Raw genomic sequence first — 18,973 nt, 5'->3', positions numbered from 1 at the left:
GCATAACTTGTAACATTGATGTTCGTGAGGACCAAGAGGTCTGACTAAACACCCTCGGTCCGGGCTAAGACTCAAGACCAAGAAAACTCGAACTTGGGACTGAGAATTTCAACGTGAAGGAGAGGTCCGACCGATGTTCTTGAGCTAGGACCAAGAGATTTGACTGATGATTTTTACATCTAGGACCTAGAGGTCTAACCTAGGATCGAGAGGTCCAAGCCCTGGACCGAGACTCTTAAACCCCACGACCAAGAGGTCTAACCATAGGACCAAGTGGTCTAAACCCGGGACCAAGACTCCCAAACTCCTAGACCTAGAAGTCTAAACCCAGGACCAAACTCCCAAACTCTAGGATCGAGAGGTCTATCCCCAGGACCGAGAGTTCTCGAACCTATGACCGAGGAACTTAGCCCATAGCTAGCCCAAGACCAAGGGGTTTATACACCTCGGTTGAGGATTTGAGCCAAGGACCGAGAGTCCTTAGAACCTTGACTGAGGGACTCCTACACCTAGATCGGAGATCTCAAACGTCAACTGAGAGGCTCTACGACCTAGACAGAGGGTCTTCGGACCCCGACCGATAAAATTGGACCCAAGGCCTAGGACTCTGGTCCTAAGATCTATTTGGTTCCACTTTTCAAAAGCCAATATTATTTTTGTAATTTTGGAATCCCCAATCCACTTTCTAAAAATCCCGAGGGATCAAAATATGTTTTGGATATTTCCACAACAAAATATTTTGACTAGGGCTTGTTGGGCATTTATTTCTAAACTTTAACACTCTTAAAATGACTAATAGTCTTCAGGTATAATCCTCCCTAGATATCATTAGTAACAAATATCAGCATTTAAATATTGTTGTTTTAATATTTCAAATAATGCTAAAACCTAGAAAAATGACTAAGACCAGAAGAATAATCGGTTAAAACTCAAACGTTATACAACTGATTTTCAGAAGCCAATTTTATAAGTAGAGATCGTTTTTAAAACGAGTACAAAAGATGATGCGTGAAAGCCCTTTCCCGAGTATCACCAAACTTTAAAACAAAACGAAATTCTAGTGAAAAATACGTTTGTATAGGTACACCTTTTTTTTTATTAATTTTCATAAAATTAATTGGCAACTTTGTCTTCAAATAAATAATCTTTCTTAAATTAAGTGTGTTTAATTAATTTAAATCATGATTTCATAAAAATCAAATCGTCATTTGATTAATACAAATTCTCAAATTATTAAAATTTGAACAAAAAATAATAATTTTTATAATTAATTTTAAAGGATCACAAATGTTATCAATATCTTTTAAAAAAATATTTTATTTTAAAATGATGCCTAGCACGCAAACCAATGTTGAAACCATATAACCTCGAGTCACTTTAGGTCCGCGCTGATTCCTGAGGGTTACAAATCTAAACCATATAACCATATTTGTTATTTATTTTAATATTAAAATCTAAAACATATAATTTTTTTATTATTTCTCTATTCAAAGTCCATATGTAAACACACATTATTATATCATATTGCACAAAAATTGAAAGAGTAAAAACCCTAATTCCCTAACCCCTCTCTAATTCGTCATCATTAGAATATAATATATTATTCTTATAATATAATATATTTCATTGATATATTCCACAAATATATTTACAGAATATATTATAACACTAATATATTCTCACAATCCTATTGAGCAGAGGCAAGCTCAAACTAGCTCTATATAACACTAATATAATCAAATTATTGCTCGAAATCATATTGTAGTGTCATACTAGTCATTCTCGTAAACAATTTCGGACAGCCAAAACATTGGGATGATTTTATTTCTCTACTTTATTTCTCTATAAAATTTTGACGGAGAATTACTTTTTAAAAAAAAGTTGTAACGTCTAATTGACCATTACAATAGACTATGAGACTTTTCTCTAGTGAATTCTTCTGAAGATTTCATCTAGTAATATAAATTTCTCAATCAAATATAGAGAAAGAAATCAATACATTGATAATACAACAATATATAGCAACCATGAATGTAGAATCATCCAAAAAAGAGTGAATAGTAGTTTACAATGCAGCCGCAAAAATTCTTGCAACAAAAAAAATAAGAAAATCATTTATATGAGAAATTATGGAAGGCGGATGGAAACACAACGCTCTGGTGATCCAAAAAAGAGAGGACAATATATTATCTTTCATTTTTAATAAAGAGAATGATCGAAATAACTTTATACAAAAAGATTCATGAGTGATCAATAACCAACTTGATAACAAATGAATGGGGTGGAGATGGCCTAATTCAAGACATTGGCTTAACAAAAACACTCATATGGATGCACATCTACGGACTCACACATAGACTAACTATAGAAGAATCAAGTAGAAGAATATTAATAATATTGTCCCAATATAAAATGAATGTGAGATTTTTTTATAGGCATCTTTAACTTTGTTAAACTCGTAATTTAAATAGATATCACATCATCGATCTAGATAGTCATAAAAATAATTTGAGAAGGAAAATCAAGTATTTAGAGAGCATTCAATAAAGAAAAACACAAAGATGTATGTTTCAAATGTGGAGTAATAGGGCACGACTGGAAAAATATAATAATCATGTAGAATCTCTATATAACTTTTGGATGAGAGCATATATTATACCAATCATATTCCATTATGCCAAATTAAGCCCCCATGAGCTAACACATCAATTTTGTCAAACAAGAAATGAGTTAACATGCACAGAACATAAGAGAATATAAAATCACTTGGAGATAAAAGACGCGAACCTTCAAAGAATAACTAAAGATGAAACAACAGAGTGAGGTATGTATTCTAATTAAACCATATGCTTTATTTAAACTTGATACAATTATTTTTAAAGAAAACCTTATTAATATTCAAAAAGATACTCAAGTAATTTACGAAAAAACAATTTTAAAAAATGAAAAATATCAAGGAGAATTTAGGAAGTTTATTATGGAAAATACAATGGAAGTAAATATAAATCAACATATGGATGAGCTAAAATAAAAGGTTTGTGTTGCCATAATAAACCCACCATCCAAAATTTATCAGAGAGATTAACAACCCAAAAGTTATTAGTGTGATTCCAAATACAGAACACACATAAATAAAGGGGAAACCAATCTAATACACAGTCAATTATAAAGATTATTTTTATAATCTATCAAATTATTTTCTACAATACATCTTAAAATTCTGCAAGTGTGACTTTAAAATAGTATACAAAAGCTATGCAACTAGATAATGTAGCTGAGGCGAGATCAAACAAGAGAAAAGTGCAAATTATTTCAAAAATAGTACTCAAAACATCAAAACTCGAGACGAATACCACCTATGATAACAGTGCGCCTCCAACACATTGTCATAAAGGAAGTAAAGTAATTGAATACGGGAAAAAATAGGAACACAACATTTCGGATATTGAAACGGAGATTCAAAAGTTGGTAGATACCCACAAAGAAAGAGGATTATTCAAGAGAAATCAAAAAGGGAGGAAAGAGGAAGTAATGGGAGGAAAATATGAAGAAAAAAAAGGGAAAACGGAAAAAAATATATGGAGATCTGTAAAAAAAAGAAAATGAAGTAGAAAATAAATTAGTTGAAAAGAAACATATACAAGAAAATCACACTAAGGTTGATAGAGACATTTCCTTAAGGCTTCAAGGTGGACAATGAGTATACTATAATATGCTGAAATTGTCAAGGGTTAGGATCCACCCTAATAGTTTCACATCTCAAGGATCTGTGGGAATATGGAACAAAAAAATTATGTCTTTTAGAAACACGAATGACGGAAGATAAAGTTTAATAAATAGAAAGGAAAGTCTGAATTCTCAACTCAAAATTTTTACCTTTGATTGAAATGGTTGGAGGAGTAGTAGTGTGTTCTAGTCAAATAACATTAACATCTCATTCAACTGTGTTACACAATTCTTTATTGATAATGATGTCCAATGGTCTGGGTTAGAGGATGTATTGAGACTATCTATTATCTATGGTTGCCCTAAAAAGATAGATAAGCAAAATTTATTGAAATAATCGAATCAACAATACATTTAAGCAATAAACTATGGTTGATAAGATGAGATTTTAATGAAACAATGTATGCATTCGATATTGTTACACAATAGCAAATTCATTACTCGTGAATGGCCAAATTTAGGGAGTTTATAAATACATGCAATCTTACAAAAATGTCACATGGAGGTAGTTTGTATACATGGTTTAACGGAAGAGAATGAAACCAAAATGTGAGAAAAATTCTCGATAGATTTTTTCAAAATACAGAATGGAGAAAAACATATCCACAAGCATCAATTTTTACTTATGTAGTAGTAAATTATGATCATTCTCCTATTGAGCTCGCACTTAGTGGTATTATCTATAATCAACAATACTCATGTTAATTTGAATCATTTTGGATTGATTATGAATCATTTATTTATTCTGTAAAAAAAACCATTAGTTTTCTTATGGTTTATTTACCGTTTCTCTTTGTTAGAAAAAAAAGTGTAGGCAAATGTAGGATTGCTTAAAGACTAGAAAGAGACATAATACTAGAAATAAAAAAAAACAATCAAACATTTACAAACCGGTATCACCAAGCTCCAGAACTCATCACCAACTCAACTTCATCTGCAAGAAATCAAGGAAATAAAAAATCAACTAGAGAAATTATGGAACAACGAAAAAATATTAAAAAGACATAGCAAGAATCCAATACCTTAAAAGATGGTGATAGAAACTCAATTTTTTTTCACAATGAGAAGAAGAGAAGAAATCGCATGAACAAGATTAAAGATGATAATAATTTGTATTATTCACAATTAGATATTGAACATCAAATTACCAAGTTTTACAAGGGAATATTCACTTTTGAAGGAACTATAAACATAGATCATGTCATGGATTGTATTGAAAAAAAAGTTTCAGAAGAGTGGAACATTATTTTAACCAAAACCCCTTTAAAATAAGAGATTAAGAAAGCGGTTTTTTTTAAAACCAAATAAAGTCCTAGGACCAGATAGACTCCCATAACTTTATTATCAACATTTTTGGGAAAGTATGAAAAGTGACATTGTACAAGTAGTATCAAAATTTTTATTTCTAGATAAGATTAATTCCATTAATATTTGTCTTAATCCCAAAGTTAAAACTCCAAAAATGGTATCACTACTGAGACCAATCAGCCTTTGTAACTTTGTTTACAAAGTTATAATAAAAGTGACAGCCAACAAACTTCAACCGTTTATGCATATACTGGTTTTTAAACAACAAAGTGGATTTTTTCAAGGAAGGAGATTCAATACAATATATCCATAGCTCAAGATGTCATGTATAATTTTAGAAAAAAGAAAAATTATAAAAGATATGAATTCGCATTAAAACTGGACATGACAAAAGCCTATGACAAACTAGAATGACAATTTATTAGAAAGATAATAGAAAAAATGGGATTCTCAAACCATTATATCAAGTTAATAATGTAATGTATAACAATAGTTTCATACAATATCATACTCAATGGGAAAACATTGTTGTCTTTCAAATTGACAAGAAGAATCAGGCAAGGAGACTCTATTTCCTACATTATTTTTTCTGTAGCCACAAAAAGTCTTATAAAACTTATTTTTAACTTTATTCAGTGTGGTGAAATTTCAAGAAGAAATGTGAGAAGAAACGGACAAAATATATCACATCGTCTTTTTGCAAACGATTCATTAATTTTTGGACAAATAAATAAAAAAGAAATTCAAAAATTCATGAGCATTCTTAAAAAATGTTGTTAAATATTAAGTTAGCTAATTTGAAAAAATAATGTATTACATTTAGCACTAATACATCCATTGAAATCTAACAAATCTAACTAGACTTGTTAACATATTTTTGAGTACATATGTGGGATTTATTTTGAAATTCTATTTGAATGGGGAAGATCCATGAAATAGATGTTTAATAATTTGTTAGAAAATTTTAAAGGGTGTGTGAGAGGATAGAAAACAAAACTTTTGTCTCAAGCAGGAAAAGAAGTTCTAACAAAAGTATTATTCAAAGTTTACCAAATTATCTAATGAATATCTTCAAATTCCCAATTTCGATTACTAAAAGAATTACAGCATTGATTAATCAATTTGGTGAAAAACTAAAAGCGAAACTAAATATATTCATTAGGTTAAATGGGAAAATGATTAAAAAAAATGTAATGGGGGAATGAGTTTAATGATATCCAAATTATAAACAAGGTAATACTTGCAAAGTATGCTTGGAGATTGACAAACGAACCTAGATTGTTTTGGGCCAAAACATTTAAAGACATTTATTTCTCGAACAAAACTTTTTAGAACTCAAGTAACGGGGCAAACTCGTCATGGACATGAAAAATATTGGTGTGGGGTGGGGCAATCCATTTATTAAAATAAATAAAGATGACAAATCATTTTAGGTAAAAGTATCCGAATTTGGGAACATAAGTGACTTCCTTTAGGTAACCCTCTCCAAAATTCAGGTAATTATCCGCAACAATTTATCAAAAATCTTTTAATTTAAGGAACTAAGACATGGATAAGAACTTAGTCAAAATCAAAATCAAATTTAGAAAGATATTTGTGATTTAAAATGTGCTCCAAAATTAAATAAATAAATAAATTATATGGAGAGTTGAAGAAGCAATTGCAATAAAGGTCAATCTGAAAATGACTTACAATGCACAAAATGTAAACCTAACCATGAAACAACAAGGCATTCTTTAATTGAATGCACTTTTGTTAAAGACAAATTTACATACCACGGATCCTGACATTAGCTTATTTTAATTTTCAGTATTGTATCAGTCACAACTTTAAGAAAAGAGACAAGCGAAATGAAAATATTACTCATCTTTGTTGGCAAATTTGAAAAGTAAGGAATAACTTTATTTTTAGAGGACATACAATTAATATTGACAGAATTTTGAACCTGGATGTACAAGAGCACACTACCTTTTAGAATGCAAATATATTTGAACTATCCAAAATAGCAAAACCTCGAACATAAGTTAAAATTCAGGTCGGGAATAACAAATTAATTGCACATATCGACGCAGACATTAACAAGGATGCAAACACAAGTCATATTGTAGTCATTATTAGCACAAACAAATGGGAATTGTTTGCTAGAAAGATAAAAAAAATTAATGGAAAAAACGTTGTTGAAATAGAAGCAATCAAACTTGCGATCATCACCGCCAAAGGCTTAGAACTTACTAACGTTCAATTTTTTTCAAATTGTCAAGAAGTTGTTAATGATATAAATTATATGAACAATTTCTCCTACTAGCAAACCAAACTAATCATTCATGACATACAATAATCTCTTCAACAAAATTACGAATACATAATCAAATACTCCTAGAACTAAAAATCTCAATGCATATTGGATCGCAAAAAGACGCAAAGAGCAAAAATATGTCAGAAGAGTGGACCGAACAAGATCTTGATGTATTTAAACTCTTACTCTTTCAAGACCTTTAGACGATCCAAAGAACTAAGGAAATAATAAAACAAAGCGAGCAAACAGATCTAAATTTGAACACAAATAGCAGTCGACGAAACAGTGTAGAAAATAAAACAATAACAAATGAAGTGAGAGATGGCTCACCGGGAAGTAGAGATGGCAATTATAAATCGCCCCATAGTTTTTAACCCGAATTTCCCTATTAGGGGCGGTTTTTTCTGGTTTCACCGGTAGTTGACCAGGGATGGGGCGGAAGACGCTTCAATCTAACCCCAATTTTCCCCGAACACTATAAACATAATTAAATATATACGGACACTAAATATTTATTTATTACTCATATTTTAAAAAATATTTAAGTCTATTTCTTTATAATATTATAAATATTTTATATATTACAATGTATAATATTACAAAATTCGTTTATATAATTTTATTAAAGAATATATTTTTTTAATATATGATAAAACGGTGTCCCGTGGTGATTCACTGAAATCGATCGGGACAAGAATGATAGTGAAGATAAATCCTCGAAGTAGAATAGGGCGGGAATGATAAACAAATTCCCCACTCCGATCCACTCCATTGTTATTCCTATCAAAAATATGTCATTAATGAACGACTCAAAGTACACGCTCACTGTAGTTTTTAAACTCTTAAATATGACTTAATTTAACTTTATTTAATTTTTCATAGGTAGGTTAGTCCACCTTACCAATTAAATTGTATTGTATTTGTAAACACTATAAAATATATATAATTTTGATAATAAAAAAATAGAATTCGAAATAAAAGGATTCATTTGAATAATAGGTTGAAGATGAGGGATGAATATGGATTTACTACTTCTCACTTTTTTTTATCAACAATCAAACGTCCGTGATTCAATTTTCAGTTCTACCTGTTTCTCTTCTCCTCCCTGTCAAGTGTCATCTGTATCAAAGCGGCAGAATTCTGCTATTTTTTGGTTGCTTCGTTCACGATCTCAAATAATCTGTCATCTTTTACAGTTGTTATTAATGGCCGCAATCGGTTCATCCGTGATCGCCATTACACTTGTTATCAATGGCCGCTGTCAAGTCATCACTGATTGCGATTCTATGTATTTCTCCGGCCCCATCTCAATTTCATATTATACTATCTATAAGAGCTTAGTGAACAAGAGAGCTTAGACGACTGACTTACTGACTTACGGGAGAAGATGGGTTCTCGAAACTTAGAGAAAATGACTTCTATTGACGCCCAGCTGAGACTCTTAGCGCCTGGAAAAGTGTCTGAAGATGACAAGCTTGTGGAATATGATGCTCTCTTGTTGGACCGCTTCCTCGATATTCTTCAGGACTTGCATGGGGAGGATATTCGGGAAACTGTAAGTATATATATATACATATCAAATCCTTTTTTCGTTTGCAAATAAGATGTTGAATCTTTCATTGGAATACATCTCGTTTCATGCATATGACGTAAATGTCTTGATTCAGCCTCTTTGGAGCTTGTTTTTCTTTTAATGCATCAAGTTTGTTTAATTTAGGGTTCTAGATTGTAGTTTGTTTGCTTTTGTTCTTGTCTGCAACTTAATGCTGAATCCAGTTCTTGCATGTGATGTGGTAAATTGATCGAGCTAGGTTCAAGAGTGTTACGAAGTCTCTGCTGAGTATGAAGGGATGCGCGATCCAAAGAAATTGGAGGAGCTTGGAAATTTGCTTATGAGTTTGGATGCTGGGGATTCAATTGTTATTGCTAAGTCCTTCACCCACATGCTTGGCCTAGCTAATTTGGCTGAGGAGGTTCAGATAGCATATAGGCGAAGGATAAAGCTAAAGAAGGGAGGTTTTCTTGATGAGGCATCTGCAACAACTGAATCAGATATTGAAGAGACACTTAAGAAGCTTGTGGTGAAACTGAATAAATCTCCTGAAGAAGTTTTTGATGCGCTCAAGAACCAGACAGTTGATTTGGTCCTTACTGCCCATCCCACTCAGTCTGTCCGTAGGTCTTTGCTGCAAAAGCATGGAAGGTCTGATGTAGTCCTTTTGTAATCATTGTTGGATGTTTACATTTCTTGAGTGTGTCTGAAAATTTGCCTGTTTTATTCTCAGGATCAGGAACTGTTTGACCCAATTGTATGTCAAAGATATCACTCCTGATGATAAGCAAGAACTTGACGAGGCATTGCAGAGAGAGGTAAATAAATTGGAATTTCTTCTTTTGTTTGTTCTTTACTAGGATGTTGGTTTCTGGCTGAAGTTGGATTTTATTTATGGAGACAATAAATGGGTTGGGTTATTCCTTTTTGAGTTTGGGATTTTTTAAATGATTTATTTAACAGTTTCATGGTTAGAACTCTGCAAATTGTAGTGCCCTTGTATGCATTACCGGACTAACGCCCCCGACAGTTGTGAGGTACCCTAAGAGACAATATTGTTTTTATATATTTTTGTGATTTTTAAGAAAAGTTGATATGTAGAACATTATAACGTTAAAAATTATAAACAAATTAGTATAGTGTAGTTGATAATTGATTTATTAAATAGTTTTAGACCCTATGTCCAAATCCTGTGAGTATTTTTTTGTAAAACATTTTTGAAAGCCCTGGAGAAGGGGTGGCCCTTGGTGGTCACCTAGTTCGCCTCACCCTGGGGCCGGCCCTGCCTGTATGTTGAACTGAATGGTTTGTGTTTTTATGAAAAGATGTAACCTATTTCTTTCTTTGAATCAATAACGATTTGGGGCTTCTTTGATCTGAGGTTATTTTGAAATAATCTGTTTTTGTAATCCTTGTTTGATGAAAAATGGATTATTTAGGTTAAATGACTAAACTTTCATTAGTATTTAATATTTTTAAGTCTTAAAGAATAAAGTAGGGCATTTTTATATTCTTATTATTTGAATGATTTGATGGAAAAAAAACAAGGCATTGGTTCATTTTTAATATTTTCTCAACCCTATTCAGGAAAGAGTTCTCTTTGTATCAATGGTGTCATTGCCTTGCCTTGGCACTAACTCCTTTTCTCATCCCAATTCTGTTCAATTTTTCTGTAAAGATTTCCACAGTTCTGTTTTTTTTCTCGCCCCCTTAGGAGTTCTTTTGCTGATTTCTTAGTTCTTAATATTAGCAAATATATTTGTTCTGCTATTTAGAGCTTCAAATAGCCATATAATTCCTTGCAATGGACCTATTTCTAACTGTCTCTACAATCTCTCTTGTAAGTTGTAACAATCATTCAGGCTGTAATAACCACCTACCACGTTATGATGTCGTACAAACCAGTGGTTGCCCTTTTAATCTCCACGTGATGATGTCATATGTATCCTCATATGGAAACACTTTTAAATCTGGGTCTGAATCTGTCTAAGACTAAGTTTAGTTTTCAAACGTTTTTGTATCAATAACCAGATCCAGGCACAAAATCCAAGTTTTTCCCTTCATGGATATTTCATATTGTGAGGGTTATATTTAAACAGCAATATCATTTAACTCATAGAAGAAACTCCATAAGAGTATATCTTAGTCAAATAAAGAACCAAGTGGAAATAATTTGTCTCATTCAGTTAATGTTATTACCCTAGAACACTCTGTCAATCAATCCTTTCATTATCCCTTTATATTTACATACACCACACTAAGTCTACGGATCATTGTCAGTTTGTTGACTCTATATGCCCCATTTCAAAAAACAAATTTCTACTGTAATGAATCAATACATGTTTCTGTAGATACAAGCTGCATTTCGCACCGATGAAATCAGGAGGACACCTCCAACTCCGCAAGATGAGATGAGAGCAGGAATGAGCTACTTTCATGAGACAATCTGGAAGGGAGTCCCCAAGTTCCTACGCCGGGTTGATACTGCTTTAAAGAACATAGGAATTAATGAGCGTGTTCCTTACAATGCACCTCTGATCCAATTTTCTTCCTGGATGGGTGGAGATCGTGATGGTACATATAATTCTTCTCTAGTGGCAGTTACTAGTGAATATTCTATATCTATTTGCTTGCTTACCAACCAACCAACATACAAACAAATGAAACAAACATAACCATAATGTATAGGTCCATATGGATGTTGACTAATCTAAGAGAAAATATCAATGTTAGTTTGAAATTTATTCTTAAATGTGTGTCTTGTAAAACATCCAAACTCATGAGCAACATTTACAAAAACATCCATGCAAAATGCTTCCTTACTTGCACTGGTGTTATGAAAATTGATGATCTAATTGATCATTTGTATGATAAAATAACCATCAAATGTGTTGCAGGAAATCCAAGGGTAACTCCTGAAGTTACAAGAGATGTATGCTTGTTGGCTCGAATGATGGCTGCTAACTTGTATTTCTCCCAAATTGATGATCTTATGTTTGAGGTTAGTATACAAGTCTCCTTGTCGTTGAGAATTCCTTCAGTTTCCTAGTATTCATGACTTTTCCATGCGATCTTATCTTCAGTTATCTATGTGGCGATGCAACGATGAACTTCGTGTCCGTGCAGATAAACTTCATCTATCCTCAAAACGAGATGCAAAACATTATATTGGTAGGCCTTTTGCTTTTCTGTCAGATTTACCCAACTCTTTGGGCATATTTGGAAATACTTTTTGTTTCTATTTCTGAATCCAAATCCATAAGAAAACCGTCAATGAATTTTTTAATGTCTGACTAAGTTATGTTTCGAAATATTTTTTTAAGGGAAACAAGTAGTTATTCTCCAAGTATTGATATCATTTTTGTTGTTGTTATTCCAGAGTTTTGGAAGCAGGTTCCGCTAAATGAGCCGTATCGAGTTATCCTAGGTGATATAAGGGACAAGTTATATAATACGCGTGAACGTGCTCGTCAGTTATTATCCAATGGAATGTCTGATATTCCCGAAGAGGCCACCTTCACCAATCTTCAACAGGTATTCCAATTGCCTAGTGCTCTTTTAATAAAATGTGAGCTGAGCTCAGAACCTCGGATTGGAGCAATGATTTTTTATATTTTGTCTTTGAGGTCTTTTTTGCTTTCACTTTGCATCTTTGATTAACTCATGACAAATGTTGTCACGACTTTATTTTTGCTAATCTATAAAGTTATGACTTATAAATTGTATTGTTTGGTTTTCCCCATGGAATACAGATTTCTCGTTGACTAACTTCTTATTTTTTCCATAGTTTCTGGAGCCTCTGGAGCTCTGTTACAGATCACTGTGTGTATGTGGCGACAGGCCTATTGCTGATGGGAGCCTTCTCGACTTTTTGAGACAAGTTTCCACGTTTGGGCTATCGTTAGTTCGACTGGACATCAGACAGGAATCTGAAAGGCACACTGATGTTATGGATGCTATTACAAGACACTTGCAAATTGGATCATACAAAGATTGGTCAGAAGAGCAAAGACAAGAATGGCTTCTATCTGAACTGAGCGGAAAGCGCCCTCTATTCGGGCTCGATCTTCCCAAGACCGAAGAAATTTCCGAGGTCCTCGACACTTTCAACGTTATTTCAGAACTACCCTCTGATAATTTCGGTGCCTACATTATTTCAATGGCAACAGCTCCATCCGATGTGCTTGCTGTTGAACTTCTCCAACGAGAGTGCAAAATCAAGAACCCATTAAGGGTGGTTCCATTGTTCGAAAAGCTCGCAGATCTTGAAAATGCCCCGGCTGCGATGGAACGCCTTTTTTCGATCAGTTGGTATCGAAACAGGATAGATGGTAAACAAGAAGTCATGATAGGATATTCTGATTCTGGGAAGGATGCAGGACGTCTATCTGCTGCTTGGCAGTTGTATAAGACACAAGAGGAGCTTGTAAAGGTTGCTAAGCAATTTGGGGTGAAGCTTACTATGTTTCATGGTCGAGGAGGGACGGTTGGAAGAGGAGGCGGTCCCACACATCTTGCTATATTGTCTCAACCGCCTGAAACTATTAATGGCTCACTTCGTGTGACTGTTCAAGGAGAAGTTATTGAGCAATGTTTTGGGGAGGAGCATTTATGTTTTAGAACACTGCAGAGGTTTACAGCGGCCACATTAGAGCATGGAATGAATCCTCCAGTTTCACCTAGATCAGAATGGCGTGAATTAATGGATGAAATAGCTGTTCAAGCTACTAAAGAGTACAGATCTGTTGTCTTTCAGGAGCCCCGCTTCGTTGAATATTTCCGCCTTGTGAGTATCTTTCAATTATTTAACCTCGTTTCTTATATCTTGTTCCTTGTGACGGCCCATTTGGAAACACTTATTGTTTTCCACGTATAGAAACGTTTGGAAATTAAATTTAGTTAGACATGTTCAAAAATTTATTCTGTTTATGTATTTATAAGCAGATAAATAAAAGAAACAAGAAGTGTTTCCAATTGGGGCCTATAATTGCTAGAAAATATTCCTTTCCATTTCCATATCTTTTGTAGGGTCTAGAAAAAAAAGGGTGAATTGGTCTATGCCTAATTGAGTCTAAGGCATTGTTTGATGTGGGTTATTCGGAATCCTTCTAATCTACCTATCACATCATTCAAGTTCGTCAACCTGAACACCCTCAATTTAATTAATTTTTATCTATTACATTTTTGTTTTATCCTAGCATCTCTTTACCACAGATAAATGACTTTATTACCTACATCAAACGGGGTTATTTGAAAATAACCAGGTTGTTATTAAAATAACCCCATATCAAACAGGGGCCAAGTGTTTGGAGGCAGTTGTAACTGCAGCGGCAACTTATGTCCCTAACATCAAAATGGTTTTGGTTTTAGTTTCTGTTTTGTTTTATTGAAAACCAATGCCCGAAATGCTAGACTCTACATTCCTATGGCAATCTCACAAACAAACATGCCCTTACATAAGGAGGCTGGGCTGATCAAATTGCATATTCATTCTTTAGAATATAGTTTCTCTCTTTTCATTTCCATATGTTGAATTTTTCTTAGAGAAGTAACTTGTGCAATTTAGGAGTAGAATTATCTGTGATGGAAACTTATTTTACTGTCCTGAATGTTGTTGATAGGCAACCCCAGAGTTGGAGTACGGCCGCATGAATATAGGCAGCCGCCCATCAAAAAGGAAGCCAGATGGTGGAATAGAATCTCTTCGTGCAATCCCATGGATCTTTGCTTGGACCCAAACTAGGTTCCACCTTCCAGTTTGGCTTGGCTTTGGTGTTGCATTCAAGCATGCAATTGATAAGGACATGAAAAGTTTGAGCATGCTTAAGGAAATGTACAACTGTTGGCCTTTCTTTAGAGTTACAATGGACCTGGTTGAGATGGTGTTTGCCAAAGGTGATCCAGGGATTGCATCTTTGTATGACAAACTCCTTGTTTCAGAAGACTTGTGGCAATTTGGAGAAAAATTGAGGGATAATTATGAACAGACTAAAAGTCTTCTCCTTCAGGTATGATAAACAAAAACCTAGAGATAAGCCCTTAAATACATGTAGCTGATAAAATGCTTTGGAAAGTGACAAAAGTGAATTGTAACAAAACATTTGTTTTTTTAAAACAGATAGCGGGACACAAAGACCTATTGGAAGGTGACCCGTACCTGAAACAGAGACTGAAACTTCGAGATGCATATATAACAACCCTGAATGTGTGCCAAGCCTACACATTGAAGAGAATTCGGGACTCCAACTATAACGTGAGCCTGAGGCCACATCTGTCAAAGGAAGTGATGGAATCTGCAAAACCCCAAACTGCAGAACTGATCACACTTAACCCAAAAAGCGAATACCCACCTGGACTGGAAGATACCCTTATATTGACCATGAAGGGTATTGCTGCTGGATTGCAGAACACAGGTTAATGTTGCATTGTGTTTATGGTTGTGAGCTGAGTGAGTAGTTTATGACTGTTAAATCTTGCTTCATTTTCCACTTCTCAAATAATAGGTGTTCACCTGGGAGTATTATAGTCTTGTTTTGGTTTGAATAAAATGCTCCATCCTTCTAGGATGTTGCTAATTACAATGATGCTTTTTTGCAATGGATATTTCCACTGGTTTTTCAAGGTTTTTACAATAGATTTTGTCTTGGATTGGATTTTGACAGATCTTGCAACGTGTTTTGTTGTTTTGAGATTCTATAACGTAATTTTGTCAAAACCCAATTCAGCCATTCATGAAAGCTCTACGTAAATCATTTTGATTTAAAAAAGAATGAGCTTTGTTCTTGAAGAGTACAATGAATGAGCCTAAAGATGGCTTTTGTTTTTCTAAGATGAAAATATGATGGATGATTGAAAATGCTTTCGATTTTCTTAGATGAAAATACGCCTACAAAATTCACATAATTAAATAAGAAGGGAGGTTATAAAATGGAGGAGCACAAATCACAAATTTCATCTTGGCATGAGCAAAATCAGTAGTATCTCACACCAAAAATAATAACACCACGAATCATATTGGCCGGGTCCATCTGCAAACACTTTTTAGAACTAGAATTGTGTATATGGAAAAAAATGTTTAATAAATTTTCTTACAAACATTTTTTTTATGTGTGAAGTATCTCATTGATTTGGATAAAATAATATTATTTAACCTAACTTAATTATACATATATTTAAGCATTGTATTATAACCAAATTGCATTGGGCTGTATACATCTTTTTGTTAAAAAAAAGTGTTTTAAAATGGACAGTGATCAGGCAAACCCACTTTTGGCACTAAATTTGAAGTCCAGTCGATCAATTAAAGCAACAAGATATGATGTTCTTTGGATTTAATTAAGTTATGAAAGTTTGGAAAATATGCTAAAAAATGGTATAAGCTAGTCCCCCTTAAGGAATACATATTTAATAAGTAAGAAAGTATAGATGCTTAAGAGGATGATTTATCTCCAGCAAAGAACTGATGAACTTGGCCATCAAGTTCAATCCAACTAGAACCAGGCAATTTCTTAATATCATTCTGTTTCATCATTTCCCTAACCTTTCTAACATCATCCCACAACCCAAAACAAGCATATATATTGGAAAGAATCACATACCCACTCGATTTAGACGAATCCAATTCAATCAAATGCTTTGCTATCGGCTCCCCAATCTTAAAACTCTCGTAATTATTGCAAGCACTTAACAATGTTCTCCAAACAACCTCATTTGGTTTAATTGGCATCTCCCTTATCAACTTTGTAGCTTCTTCTATATGACCTGCCCTTCCAAGAACATCAATAACACACCCGTAGTGTTGAAGCTTCGGCTCTAACCGATGCACTCTTCTCATTATCTCAAAACACATTAAACCTTCTTTTATCAAACCCGAATGTCCACAAGCGTTTATCACTCCAATGTAAGTTATGTCATCTGGCCTTATAATAGACTGTTTTCTCATCATCTCCATAAACAATTCAAAAGCTGATTTACCATAACCATGGATTGCCAAACCGTTAATCATTGCGTTCCAGTGATCAACATTATTGCTTCTTCTTCTTCTTTTGTGTTTAATGTTTTCGAATATCTTAATGCCTTTCACTATATCGCCACATTTTGAATACATGTCTATTAGGGCTACACCAAGATTTCCATCCAAAGAGAATCTTTTTTCCACGATATGATTGTGGATTGCTACACCTTCGTCGATGAGACCTAATTGTGCAATTGAGGAGAGCGCGATGGAGAGAGTCGCTTCGTCTGGAGATAGATTTGTCTCAGTTTGAACGTCGTGGAACAGTTTTAGTGCTTCTGTGAAATTTCCGTTTTGTAAGTATGCAGCCATCATTGTGTTGCATGAAACTATGTCTCTATCTGGCATTTTATCGAAAAGGGATCGTGCTATGTTAGTCCAGCCTAGTTTACCATAACCGTCAATCATACTCGCCCAGCTAACGACGTCTCTTTGTGGCATCTCGTTGAATAAAGCTTGAGCTGTTTCTATTCGCCCACGTTTGATATAACCATCTAACATTAGATTCCATGAAACTAAATCCCTTTCAGGCATTTTGTTAAACAGCTCCCATGCTTCTTCTTCCTCCTCATATTTCATGTATCCTCTGATCATGGAATTCCAGGAAATTGAATTCTTTATCTCTACAGGCATTTGAACAAACAACTCACGAGCAGAATCGATGGTTCCACTCTTAACGTAACCATCTATCATCAAGTTAAACGAAACAGAATCCCGGTTATGCATTCTGTCGAATACCCGGCGTGCTAAACCGTGACAGCCGCACCTCAAATACAAACAAATCAAACAGTTGTTTAGAAACAACTCATCATCAGAATACCCAAAATCAAACTTTTCAATCAACCCATGAAGTTGCATTCCTTCTTTTACCAAGGCCATCCTCGAACACGCTTTCAGGAGCAAAGAAAAGGAGTACTTGTCAACAAGAACACCATTTTCTAGCATGAGGGAAAAGATGAGCATGGCTTCTAGTGGATCATGACCGTGCGAGAATGTCTTGATGATGGCGTTCCAGATGAAGGGATCAAAAAGGGTTTTGCGAAAGAACAAGTAACGAGCAAATCGAACGACGGGTGCGTGCGGAGAAGCACAGAACTTGAGTATGAGCTTGGTGGTGAGAGATTGATTGTTGATAAGACCGGTCTTGGTTAGGTGAGCATGAATTTGTTGGACGTCTCTTAGTGTTTTGCATTTGGGAAACAGAGAGAGTGTTGTCGAATGCCATTGATGATTTGAATTCGCGCAAACAGTCATCAAGATTCCAGTTGATTTGGTACAATTTCACCTTGTCGGATAAACCTTTAGAACAGAGTTGCTAGACGAGCCTTAGCCCATTCCATGCCACAAAATCCAAAATGTGTCAATTGCTCAATTTTAAATTCCATCGGATATTAGTCTATTTTCATATCCACACTTGAACTATTTATTATTTTTATTTACACTTTTTTTTTTATCAGTTTTGACTCACCTAATTATGTCGATTGACCGTTTAAAAGATCCTTCTAAGAATTGCAATTTTATTTTAGAATAATTTTTTTCTTTTTGTAGTCATATAAAAATATATATATAATAAAGTTATGTTAAGCATATAAATATATGATTTTAATCCATGATAACTTGATAAGTTAGATGGAAATTAGGTCTCATTTGACTACACTAATTATGATATATCTTACTTGTATTAAAAAAAAATGATGCGTAAATTTAAACAGTAAAGCACAATAATTAATGTTTTTAAAGTAAGTTCAAATCTTTACATTCCAAATGCAAATTAATTATCTTAATAATTAAATAATTAGTGTAGACATATAGACCATGTCATTACTTTCCGACCAGGATCCTGCTCTCGATTTCAGTGTTCCCATGTTGCTGACAAATGAAATTGCAGAAGCATTAATTTAATAATAAATCAAAACTGGGTTGAAGGGATGGAGAGACTATTCGGAACCCGAATTCTATCCGGGTTTACCACAAACGTCGTTAACGGAATGTCTAGTTAACGTATGGAGTGAAACTCCCTTCCCCAGGCTCCATTTCAAAAGGAAGGCAAATATAAGTTTAGAGTGAAGCTCATTTC

The 18,973-nt window shown here is 34.0% G+C and overlaps 2 protein-coding genes across 2 annotated transcripts; one reads left to right on the top strand and one right to left on the bottom strand.

Annotated features, from left to right (window-relative positions):
- Nucleotides 1-8,477: 8,477 nt before the first annotated feature.
- Nucleotides 8,478-15,503, top strand: LOC124940752 (phosphoenolpyruvate carboxylase 2-like). The gene is made up of 10 exons (XM_047481291.1): nt 8,478-8,885; nt 9,142-9,533; nt 9,616-9,700; nt 11,234-11,456; nt 11,780-11,883; nt 11,966-12,053; nt 12,262-12,416; nt 12,670-13,668; nt 14,504-14,890; nt 15,001-15,503. Exons 1-10 carry the CDS (start codon nt 8,718-8,720, stop codon nt 15,298-15,300), a joined length of 2,901 nt encoding a protein of 966 aa, XP_047337247.1. The 5' UTR covers nt 8,478-8,717; the 3' UTR covers nt 15,301-15,503.
- Nucleotides 15,504-16,182: 679 nt separating this feature from the next.
- Nucleotides 16,183-18,251, bottom strand: LOC124938392 (pentatricopeptide repeat-containing protein At2g45350, chloroplastic). Its single transcript, XM_047478821.1, has one exon. The coding sequence runs from the start codon at nt 18,148-18,150 to the stop codon at nt 16,312-16,314; it is 1,839 nt and encodes a 612-aa protein (XP_047334777.1). The 5' UTR covers nt 18,151-18,251; the 3' UTR covers nt 16,183-16,311.
- Nucleotides 18,252-18,973: the final 722 nt, after the last annotated feature.

This window comes from Impatiens glandulifera, chromosome 5 (genome assembly GCF_907164915.1).
Source record: "Impatiens glandulifera chromosome 5, dImpGla2.1, whole genome shotgun sequence".
In the NCBI taxonomy this organism is placed as follows: Eukaryota; Viridiplantae; Streptophyta; class Magnoliopsida; order Ericales; family Balsaminaceae; genus Impatiens; species Impatiens glandulifera.
The sequence above is the reverse complement of the archived record's forward strand: the minus strand, read 5'-3'. Positions and strand labels throughout refer to the sequence as shown.

Coding starts and splice junctions, on each gene's coding strand:
- LOC124938392 (XM_047478821.1), bottom strand. CDS start 18,150: ATGACTGTTTGCGCGAATTCAAATCATCAATGGCATTCGACAACACTC.
- LOC124940752 (XM_047481291.1), top strand. CDS start 8,718: ATGGGTTCTCGAAACTTAGAGAAAATGACTTCTATTGACGCCCAGCTG. Junction 12,054..12,261: donor AGATGCAAAACATTATATTG/GTAGGCCTTTTG, acceptor TTGTTATTCCAG/AGTTTTGGAAGCAGGTTCCG. Junction 14,891..15,000: donor CTAAAAGTCTTCTCCTTCAG/GTATGATAAACA, acceptor TTTTTAAAACAG/ATAGCGGGACACAAAGACCT.